This window comes from Anser cygnoides, chromosome Z (assembly GCF_040182565.1).
Source record: "Anser cygnoides isolate HZ-2024a breed goose chromosome Z, Taihu_goose_T2T_genome, whole genome shotgun sequence".
NCBI lineage: Eukaryota > Metazoa > Chordata > Aves > Anseriformes > Anatidae > Anser > Anser cygnoides.
In genome coordinates this window covers 41,322,493-41,338,960 of record NC_089912.1, presented here as the reverse complement: position 1 = coordinate 41,338,960, position 16,468 = coordinate 41,322,493, and the positions used below count along the sequence as shown (strand labels likewise).

Genomic DNA, 16,468 nt, shown 5'->3' with positions numbered 1-16,468 from the left:
CAGTGGCAGGGTGTATCTTGGCTTTCTACACTGCGCCAGAGCTGGTACATAAACAAGGAATCTAGCTTTCAACATTCTAACTCGGAATGTAAAAAAAAGAGAAGCTTCTCATTATTTTAAATAGCATATCATTTTAAGAGCACTGCAGTTGATGTTGCAAGTGTTAATTAAATATCAAGGTTTTTCTCTGCACATTTGATTCTTTCAAAGGACTTACAGACATTCATCATCTTGATTTCTGAAGCTGATTAATAATATAGATCAAGTGCAGCTACCTTTCTTTCCATATTTAACTTCCTTCTTCCCAAACAACTCAGCTTTACTATTACAATGCCAAGAAATTTAAAGAGTAAGCAAGCAGCAAATACATTTTTTGCTACTTGATTGAAAATCTAATTTAGTAGCTGGAAGGACTTCAGATCAGCTTTCCTATCAATGACCTTAATCAAAGAACCACTGACAGTCCACGAAGTATTCTTCGGGAACTGGTACTTGCCATGACAAAAAGTAAGGTGCAATTTAATAGTCAATGGACATTGACGTGAAAACAAAGGAAAGAAGAATATTCACCACTATGCTGGCTGAATAGCATCATTTTGCAGTCACATATAACCTTGCATTCTGGGAGAAGAATTTTAATCTAACACAAACTTAAATCCCATAAAACTAGGAAGCAATCTTCAAAGGTCAATCTTCAATTTTTTTTCCTTGTTAAAATTTACCCATTAGTAGTGAAGAAGTAAAGTTTTCTATTCCACCACTAACTAACTGTTAACCACTCCTTCTTACTTTCTGTTTGGATGTATTTGTTTGTTTGTTTTATGGTTTGGTTTTGCTTTTTGTTTTTGTTGCACTAGCATTGACTAAAGGTGCACCCAGAGGTCTTCATTTATCTGATACATGGTGGCTTACATAGTGAACTACTTCACCTCTTTAAAATATAAGTATTCCTCCTCACTGCGTGCTGAGGCATGAAGCTGGGGAGATAATACCAACTCTGAGCTGCAGGGCAAAAAGGACAATGCTACTGTTAAGGTCAGTTATGCAGAAGCTGAAAAGCAGTTCCTATATGTAAACCAGTATCTCTTCCATAGCTCCTGTATCAGTGTATACAGCACTAACACAGAAGTCCGTTCAGTGCACTGTCGTGGAAGCTTACCATGCATACCTCCTAGATAGAGCTTAACTAGTTTAGAGGATCATTATTTCATTCCAAGAATAGGCAAGTTTTCCATAATACTAAAAACATTTTAAGTAAAATCTGAATTTCAGAGGTTTATTTAGAACTAATTTCTGGATTTCAATTTCCTTACACCACATTGTTACAAAATTATCTTCCTCCCCATCCCCAAGAATTTGTTTCAACTATATATTTTAACCTTTGGGTCATTTTTTCCATAGTGAACAACTGTATTAGGCATCTTCTCCACAAGACAGTCAATATCCCCACTGTAAAGAGCTCCCACTGTATAATGAACAAGGCTGAGGTCAGACCAAGGCACTGCACAGGTTGGTTATCAAGCCACTAGGAAAACAGCCAACACAAACTTCAAAATTATAGTTGTTATAGCAAAAGTATCTTGATCCCCCACTGTAACAATATTTTGTGATGAATAATGTGGAAAATAAAACAGATCAGGAGGAAATAACTGTCAGTATACATTAGATGGGTCAACAGACTTACTGTATGTTTCTTTTGCAATCTGATATTGATTTCTATTTTCATAAAAAAGAAACTATTCAAGAGTAACAAAATACTTAACTTACATTCTTCTGTACAAACAAGCGTAATAGTCCTTATCATATCACATTTGCTGGTAAATAGAACTACAACGCTGATTTGAAAAAGGAGATAAAACCACTTTCTCTAAAAAGTGGTTGCACTATGATGCACTCCGGACTGTGAGGAAGTGAGAAGAAATTCTAACAACTGTAGAAAGCAATAATATCCTTTCTTTTAATCTCAATTTAAGTATTCTTATAACGTGCATTTTACTATCTCCATTATTTAACCGATTTTTTAAATTAAAATTTTCTAAGGGTTATTTCTTTCTCTCTAATCAAAATACGAACTTGTTACATTTCAGGCCATATTATGCTACACACACTTTAATCAGCTAGGGAAGTGCTGAATGACAGAACTAGATTGCTTTGAGTTCCTCCGTGCCCTTTTCCCTCTCACTTTTACGTTAACTCTTGACCCATCGAGTCACAATTATTATTTAAGGTTGATTCAAATTCACAGACTGGGTAGAAAAATTCCTGCAGAGTACAGTGTGTCTTATATCAAATGCTTATATCAAATGTGTCTTATATCAACGCGTCAGTCCCAACTTTGGACAGCTTAAAGTGGCAGTGCTGCCAGGAGCAGCAGTCCCTCCTCCATCCATCCCTAAATGCTTGTTCATGTTTACTTGATGCTTTTTCTTGTGCCACCAAAGCCACCAGTCCAGTTACATCAAACATAGGTAACCGATCGAGGTTAAAATGGCATGTTTTCCCACCACCACAAATGGAAGCTATCAGTAGATCAGAATCATTGCCTGGGTTTAGCTCCCCCTCACCATGGCATATGTGTATGCTGCTGTTAATAACACATACTATGACAAACTCTTCTCTGTGGAATACCTAAGTGGATGCTACTGTCAATCTCCTATGTCCATATGAAGAATATGTCCAACCAGTAAGAATGCATAAGAAAAGACAGATTTGTTTTTGCATCACTTTGCTTAGGTGTTCAAGAAGACTTTTAAAAAGTCCTTTACTTTGCTTCACCGTCAATCACAAGTATACTAACCTCCTGAAAAGCCTCTTGAGAAAGGTTCAAAACAGAAAGAAAATAAGAGTAATTTTAGTTATTATAAAATTAATGAGAATTTCATGGTGTATTGTACCACCCACCAAACACACACATATAGAAACGCAGGGGCATCAGAATGTGAGAATGTACTGCTGAGAATTAACGCACCAATATCAATATTACTACTTAGCTAAGCACAGCTGGTTACCAACATAAACATGGCAAAACCACTACCTATTTTATAATATTCTGTATTACATTCATACCTAGATAAACTGAAATGTATAAAGTCAACTAATAATTAAGAAATGAACTACTCAGAGATGTAAATTTCTGCTAAGCTGAATTTTTTACTTAAATGATAATGAGATTGGTGCTGCAGTCTCACTAGTTCTGAGGACGGTAAGCTATAAAAAATGTATTGACAATTCAATTATTTTTTTTTAACCATATGATGACAAAAATCCACAGAGAATGCAAAGATGTAAAAATCAGCAATACTGCACCCAAAAATTGCTATTCAGCAATGTATAGCATTACGCATCAATGTGCTGCAAATTATTTACATGCTCATGTGCTTCGCTGGTACACTGTGGAAATATACAAAATATGAACAGATGTGCCTATGAAAACCCCCTAAATTTGGGATTAAAGTTAAGGATTCATTACTCCTTAAGTCGCTAAATATAAATCCACACACAAGTACTACCCCTCCCCTCTATGACTGCCTTTGAAGAAAGTTTGGATACAATTAGCTTCTTCATAGGCAGAAGACTAAACAAAAGCAAAAAAGAATGAAATTAAAGAGGAAATACAAGCTGTTTTCAAAACAAACTATGGTATTTCGGCAGATTATTTATTTTATCCTAATTGAAAGGTTCTTCTTTTTTTCTTTTTTTTTTTTTTTTTTTTGATAACACTTGCTTCCCTTCTGAGTTGTGGTCTTTGCTCACTATTCACAGTTACTAGATTCAGAGACTCTACTAGGCTATAAGCCATCAGAACTACCCACTTTAAAATGCCACATCTTTTTAATATTTGAAATGACAGGCTAGCACAGATTGTGTTATAATTAGAGCAGTACACACTTCAATGCAATATGTATGGAAGTTGTGTTTGAAACGGTTTCTTAAATGACAGTGTCTCTATGCTGTAGATGTAGCACCTTTAAATAATCAATTTAATTCAAAGCAGTCCTGGGAAGGATTCATTCACTTACCCGTATCCAGCTGTTGGCCTTCAATTCCACAGGGTTCTGTGGTTCACTGCTGTACAGACAACATAAGCACCACATCAGAGTCTTCTGGCTTTCATCTAGAGAAAAAAAGTAAATAAGGATACATTTAGGGGGAAAAAAAAAAGGAAAATCAAAACATAGACAAAATTACACACAACAATTCCTATCCATCCACAAAAATAAAGCCCCAAATATCAGTCTCAACTCATAATGCTTCAATCTACCAGATTTGCACAACACATTTAATATTATTCATATGTAGTAGTTCTTGTGTAGTCATTTCCTTAATAGCATTTTAAAAGGAGTCAAATTAAAATCTACAGAATATTTAGATGTTCTTAAGAAACATGTATGACCTAGTGAATTGTTTACATAAAAAATACTTGAAGCTATTGTCAAGAAACATTCATTTAAGTATCTAACTAATATAATTAAAAAACAATAATCAACTGTAGTAAGTAGTTATTACATTGGTGTCCAAACTCTGCACAACTGAAAGTGCTCATTCTGAAAAATTTAAGTTTGCTAAGTATGAAATCATTCACAACAAGAACGTAGAACATGAAGTTTTCTGCAAAAATATATTAGAATTCCCCATGCTTCAGGAAAATAACAGTTCTGCAGACAGCTAAATGCTGATGGAAAAAATCCTATTTTCTCTTCAGCATGAGATCAGATTTTACTTAATTATAATGTACTGCTGGAAACAAGTTGCCTTCTCTAAAAACCTACTATACTCATCAATATTGACACCACCTAGATGCACAGATATTATCATAGAAGAGCTGATTATTTGGAGTAAGCAGATAAAGAGCCATGTAAGTCACAATTTTTCCAATACTTTGCTCACAATAGGCTTTTTTTTAACTGTTCTTAAGCAGATACAAGGAGTCTCTAAGCTGAATTTTATGCCAGAATAAAATTGCATAATTGTAACCCAAACTATGAAAACTAGATGCATCATTGTAGCTTTGATATTGACTTAATAAGTGCTATTATTCTTAATATAAATGGTACAAACAGATAATGCCACATAACTTTCAGAAGTTACATTAGGAGATAATTTAAATATTATCACGTTCAACAAATGACTTCTTCTGTTTTCTGTATTTTTGCTACCCAGGATGTAATAAAGAGTATTATTTAGAAGAGCTTTGTTGGCAAAGTCTGAAGAAAAAATAAGAGCTCCATTAAGTAATGCCTGTGTTTTCACCAGGTGATCAGAGATGTTAATTTTGATTTAAACCAGTATTCCTCAATAAATGTCCAACAAGCCTGTAGGCCATCACTGGCCTCCCACTGACTAGCATCTCTGCTCTGAAATGGTTTCTTATACACATTTAACTGACTACAGTTTAAGGTACTCTAACATTGTGTGTTTGGAGATATATTTTTTTTAATATGGGTTTTTACAAGGCTAATGATTTCCTACATTGTTTAAGATCAGAGCAAGAGACAACCTGCATACTCCTCAGCAGAAATTTAAAGTATCCTTAGACTTTGATTGCAACTATATTGAACCAGCAGTCAGACATCAACACGAACAGGCAACCCTATCTCCTTCAGAAAAAACATTTTACCCAATACAACTCTAATCTGCAATTTTTGGGGAGAAAAAAAAAATGTCTTATTTGTTTAAACAACTACGTGATAACCCTTTGCTTTTTGGAAACACAGAAGTTTCTGACCATTACAAATAGACATTATTTTAGTACCAGTAATTGGTAAAGTTCAGACTTTACTAACTGAAAACGTAATAGAGAAATAAATTTACAAAGTCAAAACATAACTGAAAAATAGACAGGACAAAAATTTAAAAATCGAGTTCAAATCACCTATCCTGAACAAAGTACATGTAGTTCAGGTGTCCCTTCTTCTGCCTCATCCTAGTTACACTGTACATCTACAGTATGTCATACAGTCCTTTTATTTAAGTGATGTTTGGGAAGGGAAGGGAAGGGAAGGGAAGGGAAGGGAAGGGAAGGGAAGGGAAGGGAAGGGAAGGGAAGGGAAGGGAAGGGAAGGGGGAAGGGAAGGGAAGGGAAGGGAAGGGAAGGGAAGGGAAGGGAAGGGAAGGGAAGGGAAGGGAAGGGAAGGGAAGGGAAGGGAAGGGAAGGGAAGGGAAGGGAAGGGAAGGGAAGGGAAGGGAAGGGAAGGGAAGGGAAGGGAAGGGAAGGGAAGGGAAGGGAAGGGAAGGGAAGGGAAGGGAAGGGAAGGGAAGGGAAGGGAAGGGAAGGGAAGGGAAGGGAAGGGAAGGGAAGGGAAGGGAAGGGAAGGGAAGGGAAGGGAAGGGAAGGGAAGGGAAGGGAAGGGAAGGGAAGGGAAGGGAAGGGAAGGGAAGGGAAGGGAAGGGAAGGGACATAACTACTGAATTAGACTTCTGGATGAGAAGAACTTTTGCTACATACAAAGTCTTGCTGCATAGTATAGCAGTGAATTATATATACTATTGCCTGTCAGAAATGCAAATCAGTATGACAAAAGCTAAAATGATGAAAGCAAAGCTTCGGTGAGCAATGTACACTTTGTCAGTATAATGAGATTACATGGATATAGCTACCTTCAAACCTCAACCTGTGTTTGAAACCAGGGTATGTTTGTATCAAAGCCATGCCAATGGTTCCCCCCAGATAAGGGACTTTTACAAATTCACAGTTTTCCCAGTCAAAATTACTTTTCAGCTACAAGTGAAGTAGCTTCTCACAGATCTGTGAAAATAAGGAAAAAGGAACACTTAGTCCTCTTGCTGAAGCACCAGTGGTAATCTGAGGGCCATTCCCAGGTTCACTCTTTCCTTTTCAAAACTTTCTTTCCTTTTCCTTTAGAATTGGGGAAGAAATATTGGATGCCTAAGAATAAGATGGGATAGACCTTTCTAAAATAACTGTGGCAGCTGTGAGAGACAATTGCATCAAAAGACCAGAGAGAACCATAGAAAACTTTCTGCATTTTTTTCCTTCCATTTTGCTAGTAACTGTGATCACCATGAAAAATATACCATTGTCGCATGCACTGAAAACCATTTTCAGGATATGAATCAAGATATCTGATCTTACAATAGCACGAAAGAATGCTCACTACCCAAGTAAGCCATCCAAAGGAACAAAATTAGTTACTCCAAGGTGGAAATTATACGAAAAAAAGAATGTTTCCAGCTTTCTGCTGGACTTCTTAAACACATTATGTTGAAACTCCAACTAAATTAGCAACAATTTTTAGGAAGAAATTTAAGACAGCTTGGAAGCTGTGTTGAGACAACAAAAAAGCTTTAGTATTAATCACACTGCACTCCTTCCCAATCACTCTCTCATGAATAAAAAATAATATAAAGAAGACAAAAGGCAATGCTTTTTTTTTTCTCATAACTCAGTGTGGTCTCAATCATTCTGGGATGCAGTCCATTTATCAATAACCCATCATGAACCAGGCCAAATGCACAGAACTAATGAGAAAACACTTATCTTAGAAGCAGAAATATTCTTTTTAGATCCTGTTGTAAAATTTTACTGAAAAATGCATAGAGATATTACATATATACAGATACATAACACAAAATGTAGATTAGCTAAAACTGAACTTTCAGGGGAAATGAATACATACATAAGCATGCACGCTCACACACATATGTTGACATAGAGGGCCACCAAGAAATTCCCCAACATTTATAGTATTAGTTTGGGATTCAAGACATTTGGGCTCAAAACTTAAACCAGGAGGGGCCTACTGAGAACATAATCCCCCAGCCCACAGAAAAAACACTGGAATTCCTTACCAAGACTGAATTCCTCATGTGTCCCTCGTGGTTCAGGACCACAAGTATAGCCATGAGATTTTCTTTGGTAGTGCTTCCCTCACATAAGCATTCTATATGTGGCTAACTTGGCCCCCTCCTGCTCAAGAGTGTTTATGAGGAGGTTATTTTCCATTGGAGGCCACGCTCCCTGCACTGAGTGGTCAGCCATGCCAGCATCCAGCACCAGCAGACATACATCTAAGGTGATAGGTATTGTGGTTTGGACAAGATGCAGATATATAATGTTTTGTGTGTGCTGTGTTTTTTTGTTTTGTTTTGTTTTTGTTTTTCCTCTTCCATTTATTAGTATGAAAGACTGTACTGAACAGAATTAGTTTCTTCTACTGCAAGGGTGGCCTGGTCTCAGACATGTCTGAATGAGCTGTTTATCCAAATGAGAAATTATATGAAACCCACTTGAGAGTCAGCATCTACTAGCACTACCTTAAAGAATATCTTCAAAACTAGTGCCAAAGAAAATGAGAACTAGCTGAATCTAAAGTGCCAGCAGCCCAGAGAGAGATCAGGTGGCTCTAAAAGGAGGAAGTGGTGGGAATGGATAAGCAGACATCTTCAGGTCTACCGATGTTGGGAAATCTCCTTCTCCCATCTCCAAGCACTGAAGTGAAGAGAAGGATTCCATTTAAAGCAAGTGAAATTCTCTGAATTGGATTGGTTGCAACCTTGAGACCAAAACAAACAAACGAAAATGTAGTAAAACTCATTGTCTTGCAGTCTTCAGAGGTAACGATCAACTTGAAGAAAAAGTGTTTTTCCTGCTTTAGAAAATACATAGGGATAAAAAGGAAGGGAGAAGTAGAGGAAACTAAGAATGTATAGCTGGGGTTGTTGTGGAAATGATTCAAAAGGAAAAAAAGATGAAAAAAATAGATGATGCTCCATTCTCTAATATAATATATTTTTGGCTCAGAGACACTGGTGGTCTAAAGACTGGTGGTCTCAAGACTTGTTATTCCAAAGCAAAAAAGAGAAGAAAAGCATGTGTGTATCTGTAAACATCAACAGTTATCAACATTCCCAGAAACTGAAACTATGATTAAAAATGCAACCTCACAAAAATAAGTCCATGAAGTAGAAGACGTCTGTTCTCAAAAGATGTCACAAAAGCACAGATTTGTATCTCTGCCATAGTGACCTACGTTTAAATCTATGGTTCCTTCCCAAGTCTTCCTTTTAGATGGGAAGTGCTGACATAAGGCACATCTACCATGTTTTTCGCAGGCAAGTTCACTCTGCCTATGCTTGGAGCTAACTGGAAAAAGATAAATCCAAGCCAGAAAACATATGATCACTCTAGCACAGTGCTCTTCTTGACCTAATAAACTGCTCCAGGAGACCAAAAAAATTGCCCTTTCCTGTATGTCTCCAAAAGAAAGCATGAACCAGAAGAGACAAAATGCAACACTTTTTCTTTTTGGGGGAGATGTAGCTGTAGCAAACTGATGTAGGACATCAGCAAAATACTATTTCAAGGTGCTGACAAAGAAGGTCAGAATTAGCTTTCCCTTCCAGAGTAGATCCTAAGCCATTTATCAACATCTCAATGCACGGTAAGTATACTGGAACTACAGGTAGTGTCCTACTTGTATAGTTCTACAGGTAGTATACAGGTAGTATACCTACCTGTATAGTACTACAGGTAGTATACAGCACAGGTAGTGTCTGGTCCCTCCTAACAGTTTTCCTGTCCGCAGTTTCTCTCCTTTTGTTTGATCTCACCTACACCCCAACAGTAAGACATTTTTGATTTTTCTCACCTTTTCTTTCTAAGTCACCATTTTACTGCTTTGCTTTTTAATCTATGTGTATTTTTCACTAGTTTACAAGTTAGAAAAACAAACATTCAGAATAAAATCTGTAAAAACAAACACAATCATAACACAGTACAGCTTTTCATTAATAAAAAAAGAACACATCAGAAAAATTAATTCTTCTATGTTAAACTATCTGATAGAATATTCTGACATATAACTGGAAGAAACCTCAGTTGAAAGTAATCTAAAACTTTTTTGTGCATTCTGGGAGACTAACAAAATTAATAGAACACGAAAATTTGAAATACAACAGAAATAATGATGCACATAAACACTCACTGGGTTTAAAACCTACTGTTTTCAACTCAACATTCTGTAAATGATCCATGAAATTAATTATCTCCAAAAGTAAAAGTAAATTTAAGATTTCTCAGTGACACATGTTTTAAATAACTTGGATAGCATTTTTATTTCAAAATTTTACCTAAGTAAGAAAGAATGCTGCATTTTTATGGAAAAATTGAAGTATATATCAAGTTGTATTTTTTTTAATTCCTAAGGAATAAAATTTATGGACTGTTACAGAAATATCATTACAGGTTCTTACCATATCCTATAACAAAAGGATTCCAACAAAGCCTTCCTAGTAGCTGGCCAATTAAAGGGAACTGCTGAATTGCTACAATTGAATTCTGTTAAGACATAAAAGCAAACAAAAAGACAATAAACATACTATACATCAAAAGCAAATTAGAAGAATTGCTAATTACAGATTATTGTAAATTACAGTCCCAATGATTTTGCTGTGAAATGCTCTGGAAACAAAACACTTGCAGGTAGGTAATAAAAGCAGAGCTTGGTGAAATCAGCTATAATATCATAACTCACATAAGTTAACGTTTAAGTAATTTCCTCAGCTAATGTTTAATTGTGGTAGAAAATTTACTAATTCCTCTTGCATATAGTAATAAGAAAACAGTATTAGTAACCGAGATTTAGTGATAAACAAAAGCACAATTAAAATATACTTTTGTTGGTCCTCATTACTTTAATATACTGCTTCACAGAGTTTCTGAAAAAAATAATACTCACTACAGCATAAAACTAAGTATTTTTCTGTTACTTCTGCTTGCTTTCTTTAAATTAGCTTATTTTATGACTAGGCAGTAACAAACTGCCATTTAACTTTTAACCAAATAGAAAGCAGCTTCACTAAAAAAGTAGTAGGCAATGTAGTTTATACGCAATCCTGTGTAATCAGTCTTATTTTTCCATTTTTGTAGCTTTACTATCTAATAAATGAAGGCTTTTAAAAATGGTGCTGTGCTGAGATAACATGCAAGTAGCAGGAACGATAACCATCTCCTGCTGCTGCAATAAATTCCTTACATTTGTCTCACATTTGGGGCTAGCCCCAGACTTTCTGGGGCCATATTCACAAGGTCCATTTCAGGCCAAGCCTCAGATTACTCGAAGTAGCAACATTAAAAATTGTTTGTTTTTTTCTTCTAAGAAAAAGACAGATATACAGAGGAAGAAATGCCACTCCTCGAAAATCTTGTATTTAAAAATTAAATTCAGATTTTTAAAAACTGCAGTTTTTAGAGAAGAAGAATATTTAACAAGAATTGCTTCCATAAGAAGTCAGCCTCATACCATAACACAACATTTCTAAAGCTAATTAAAATTAATACATATATTGAAAAAGCCACGCTCAGGAAAACGTATACATAACTAAGCATAAAACCAACTAAACTTACTTGGAAAAAAAAAAAAGCACTCTAGTGAGTGCAGACAATAATCAAATTAGAAAACAGAACAGTCAGCAGCATGTGCCAATGGAATTCACTACATATGCCACAGCACTGGGGTTAGCGTGTCAACAGACTCCCTGAGATTTAAAGGATCAGTTACAATTTTGCATGTTAAGGCCTTTAAACAATCCAATATATGGCTTGAAAACCAGAATCAAATTCTTGTTTATTTTAAAGAGTTTTTTAAAGAGGTTAGAGCATCGGCCGGGAAATCTCACGTGACAACGACCAATCAAGAAGAAAAAGCTCCTTTCCTGATAACCCAGGGGAACCGGAAGCACATTCCTGTTTGCATTACCTGTGACTGCTTCCCCAGCTTGCTTCTCTGATCCGGTAATACATTGGGTCAGTAACCCAAGCCTCTTTGCTTCTGGTTTTGTCAAAACATGCTGCAGATTGTTTCTGAGGGTGTCTTCAAAAGAGGCCACTTCTTCCTTTTAAAGTCACTTACCATATGTTTCAAAGTCTCGTAGGTCTGCTGTAGAAACTCCTGCAGCTGGGGCAAGTGAAGGCAGACATCTTTCTGGGTTTCCAAAGTGGTGGCTTGACCCCACTCAACAGCTTTATCCAACCAATATTTGAAGTCCAGTGTCGGCGCTGTAGTATCCTGGGCCATTCCACAACCCTGGGAAAAAAATTAAAAAATAAAAAAAGTATACAACTCGAAAACAGGCATAACCAAACACTGGGGCTTGAAACCTTGAATGAGAACAAGAAGAAGGATTTCTACTACCTTTTTTTGTGTTCCAGTGGGAAGGTGGGGGGGAATTGCACCTCATAAAGGTGCCAATTTTCTTTCTAGTAGTAATAGGGTAAAATAATAACCCAATTGTGACAAAGTAACAAAGGCAGCATAGTAATGAGTAAATTAGCTTAGAATGTACCACCCAGTTGTGTCTCAGGCATTTATGATCTGAACTTGTCATCACCAATATTTAACTCAGCGAATACTACAATAATATGAGTGCACACTAATTTAGAATGCTTTGCATGGGGAAAAACTGAAAATGCCCATTTCAAGATAAATGAAAACATTAAAAAAAAAAAAAGGTTCAATCAAAACAAAAGGGGCTGCAGGGCATGCGCTGGGGCTTTGCTTGTTTTAAGATCTGCATTTGTAATTGATCATTATATTTAAGTGCAAAAGGAGGATTCTCTTTAAAGGAAGCCAATAAATTCAGTATTTTTGCTCTGATTTTCTTTCTATGTTCTTTTTATTATCACACAAAGGAGAAAGAAAAATGACCACATTCAACTTTACATATAAAAGCTTTTGAACAAAAGCTGTACAATTGCTTGTATAATCTACAACCAATTACATACTTCAATGTAAAAACTAGATCTTTAAGAGGATTATTGTCAAGTACAAATGTTAAAAACTAACCAAATTTCACCAGTAGAAGACACAAAACATTTCTTTTTTTCCTCCTTTGCTGTATTTTTCCTTGGCAGAAGGACACAGAATAGAGCAGCAGGTGCTACACCAACCTTTAAATCTCTTTGAAAGAAATACCCCACAGGCTGAAAGAGTAAAGGAGCTCTTGCAGCCATTCAATCATTGTCTTTTATGTCAGATGGTAAAGACAACTGTCAATTAACACACACAGTGGCAGTTTTCAGAAATTAACTGTAGTCCGCTTGGAGATGAATTCAGACACTCATTGAAGCAACAGAAAACAGTGAAATTTTCTTTTGTAAGCTACAGACATGAAGCTACAGACCAAAAAATAAACCTGAACCTGAGCGGCAGCCCTGCAAATCAAGTCTGCTTTATACAGCTAACTCTTTATAATCACTTACTTAAATAGCATGTTAATCCAAGCCAGACAAAAACCTAAAGATTATTAATAATTTTTTTTAGTTTCTAATGGTAATAAATAAATACCTCATAATGAATGTTGACTATTATTTGAGCTTGGATTCTGTCCATAAAAAAAAAAAAGGTAAATATGATGGTTTGTCAGAGTTCAAGGTATGTTTGTCCTGATCATTTTCAACACAATGTAGGTAAATCCCATGTTTTTGCATTCTTTATTGTGTGCCTATTTCTAGCTGTAACTGTTGCTCTAACCTGTAACTATTAATCAGCATGTGCAGGCCTGAAATCTCACTGATCTTCTAAATATCCCTAAACCTTATTAGCTAGTAAGCATCTAAAATAGGGTATGAGACTTCATCACAGTAGCTCTCAGAAGTAACATAGGTCAAACATCCAGCTGCAATTTGCCATCAAACTTTCTACCATCACAAGAGCATAATAAAGGCTTCAAGAAAAAATTACATTCGGAAGTTGGACTTATAGATTTGAGTAAAGAAATGAGCTTATTTGATGTTTCCAGGTCCGATTAATCAAAAATAAGTCCTCTAACACAATGGCTCCTGAAAGTTTAAAAGAAAAAAAAAAGGCGGGGGCGGGGGAGGGGGCAGAGGGAGGGGGATGGAGGGGCCAGGGGAAGAAAAGAAAAAAGAAAAAAAAAAAAAAGGAAGTATCACAAACACTCCAGCATTTTGGGGCCAGCCATAAGAGACGACTGAGTATTAACAAAGCACCCCAGGTAAGCAAATCAAACAGGCTTTTCTCCTACATCAGGTACATGCAATTACTATTCCAGGATGCAAAGGGGGGAAGCTATGACAGAGTAAGAATATCCTTATTCCAGAAGTCTGAAATCCCAGCTCATTTTGCCGCATCACATTGCTTATGTCAGACTAAAAGAAATCCAGAAAAAAATCTCACAAGCTCCCATTCTATTCACAATATCATGATTTTTAAGCTGTACTTGTGTGTTTGCTTTCTTTAGAAGCCTCCACTGAAATAGCGATTTTCTTGATTGCTTATAGCATCTAGTCCTGAAAACAACTATTTTGTTAATATCACTTACTATTGTCTTCACCTGAACACTACAGGAAAGCATACAGTAAAATGACTGGATGTATAAATAACATAATTAAAAAGAAAATACAACACAGTTGTATCTCAAAAATTGTCAGAGAATAAATAGTTTATTGCTGAGAGAAATATAAAACTGCTGGTTAATTAAATTTAATTACAAGTTAACCATTTATACTCCATTATAAAACGTATTAAAATGCCTACAGAAATTATAAAAAATAAATTGACCTGTCAAACCTGACTTGACCTGTCATACTGTCAAGGGTATTCCCAAGGTCTTTTCAGCCTCTTTTCCACTCTCTTCCACTTGGGATTCCTTTTATTTCAGCTGCCAAAAATCTAAAACTGCTTCTTATTTTGGACTATTTACCCAAGAATATGAGAAATTCAGAAGCTGGATTTACTGTGAATCACCTCATAAGATATCCTTTACTTCTAGGAGGAAGGAGGAGAAAAAGCCCTCGTCTCCTCTATCAGAATCTCTCCAAGAATCAAACTCTCCTGGTCTTGTACTTTCAACACCAGGAACCCTGTGGAGCATACTCATGAAGGTACTTGTTTAGAAGCTGAAGGCTGCATTTCTAACAGGGTACGGATTAGCTTTATTTTGCCAAGAGAGCTCTCTGGATTAGTGTCTAAAATATAACATTTTACTTGGTAACTTTTGTTACCAGGTCTGGAGGCAAAGCTCTACAGTATGACGCTCCAGGTAACAACTGAGCTACTGTTCTGTCCTCCTGAACACATACATGCAAGCACCACATTGTCACAGCCTTCCACAACAGATGTAATATTCTTCAATGGTAGATAAAGAACTATTTGCAAAAGCAGATGAGACACCACCAGGTTTCAGAGAACTTGTTTGCAACTATCTCCTTATCCAGAGTCTGAAAATGAAATCATATTTGCACATCCAGCATATAAGGTAGCAAAATAGTGAAGATTTCTTCTCTGGAACTGTAGAAATATAATCTTTTAGAACACAACCACACAAGACAAAAATCACATAAAAGCAAAGTAACTTCTTCACTAGTCCAAATCCTGAAACTCAGAACTCAGCTATTACAAAACATTAAGGGAAGCTGCAGTAGCTAAAACATTACAGCTCCTTAGAGCTGTAATGTTCATAGCTTTCAAAGCTATGTTTCAAAGCTGTGTTTCATAGCTTTCAAAGTCCCCAAATTTGTCTTTCATAGAATCATAGAATATCCGAGTTGGAAGGGACCCACAAGGATCATTGAGTCCAGCTCCTGTGTCCTCAGAGGTCCCTCCAAAATAAAAAAAATAAATAAATAAAAACCAGACCCTGTGTCTGAGAGCATTGTCCGAACACTTCTTGAACTCCGGCAGGCTCGCTGCCGTGACCACTGCCCTGGGGAGCCTGTCCCAGTGCCTGGCCACCCTCTGGGTGCAGAACCTTTCCCTAACACCCAGCCTGACCCTCCCCTGTCCCAGCTCCATGCCGTTCCCTCGGGTCCTGTCGCTGTCCCCAGAGAGCAGAGCTCAGCGCCTGCCCCTCCGCTCCCCTCGTGAGGGAGCTGCAGGCCGCCATGAGGCCTCCCCTCAGCCTGCTCTGCTCGGGGCTGAGCAAACCAAGGCACCTCAGCTGCTCCTCATACGTCTTCCCCTCTAGACCCTTCACCATCTTTGTTGCCCTCCTTTGGACGCTCTCTAACAGCGTTATATCTTTCTTATACTGTGGCGCCCAAAACCGCACAGACTACTCAAGGTGAGGCTGCACCAGCCTGCCAAGAAGTGCTACTAAATTTTGTTACTTAGTTTTCTTACTTGTACATTCGGCTATTATTTTTAAATAAAAAAAAAATATTTCAAGTAGAAGGATCTTTGAGATAACATTAAGGTATAATATTGTCTTATGTCATAGCATCAAGGTTTCCAAGTAACTCTGATGAAAATTTCTATTCAATGTATAAAGCTCTCATCGGCGTACCTTTCCTTGAACTGGTGACAAGTACTTCCACACCCCAAAAGAACACTTCACCTTCCATTACTCCATCTCCTCTCTGAAATCATACCCACCAGCAACCCCAGCTTGTGAAGAAAACAAACAAACAAACAAATAAATGGATAGATAACAGCAAGTTTGCCTATTCCTCTGTGCCCACATCCACAGCTATCTTACAGAAAGAACAAAC

General features: G+C 36.8%; 1 protein-coding gene across 9 annotated transcripts in view; it reads right to left on the bottom strand.

The window, feature by feature from the left end:
- FANCC (FA complementation group C) overlaps positions 1-16,468 on the bottom strand; it is an 86,098-nt gene that overhangs the window by 59,083 nt on the left and 10,547 nt on the right. For 8 of the 9 annotated variants that reach the window (XM_048080533.2, XM_048080534.2, XM_066988975.1 and 5 more), the window contains 3 exons: positions 11,871-12,044; positions 10,213-10,297; positions 4,020-4,114 (listed from right to left, as the gene is read on the bottom strand). In XM_048080533.2, coding sequence (XP_047936490.1) covers positions 4,020-4,114; positions 10,213-10,297; positions 11,871-12,044 — 354 coding nt within the window. Of the gene's footprint in view, positions 1-4,019; positions 4,115-10,212; positions 10,298-11,870; positions 12,045-16,263; positions 16,462-16,468 lie in introns of those variants that run through there. The other variant, XM_066988976.1, reaches the window with a different exon arrangement.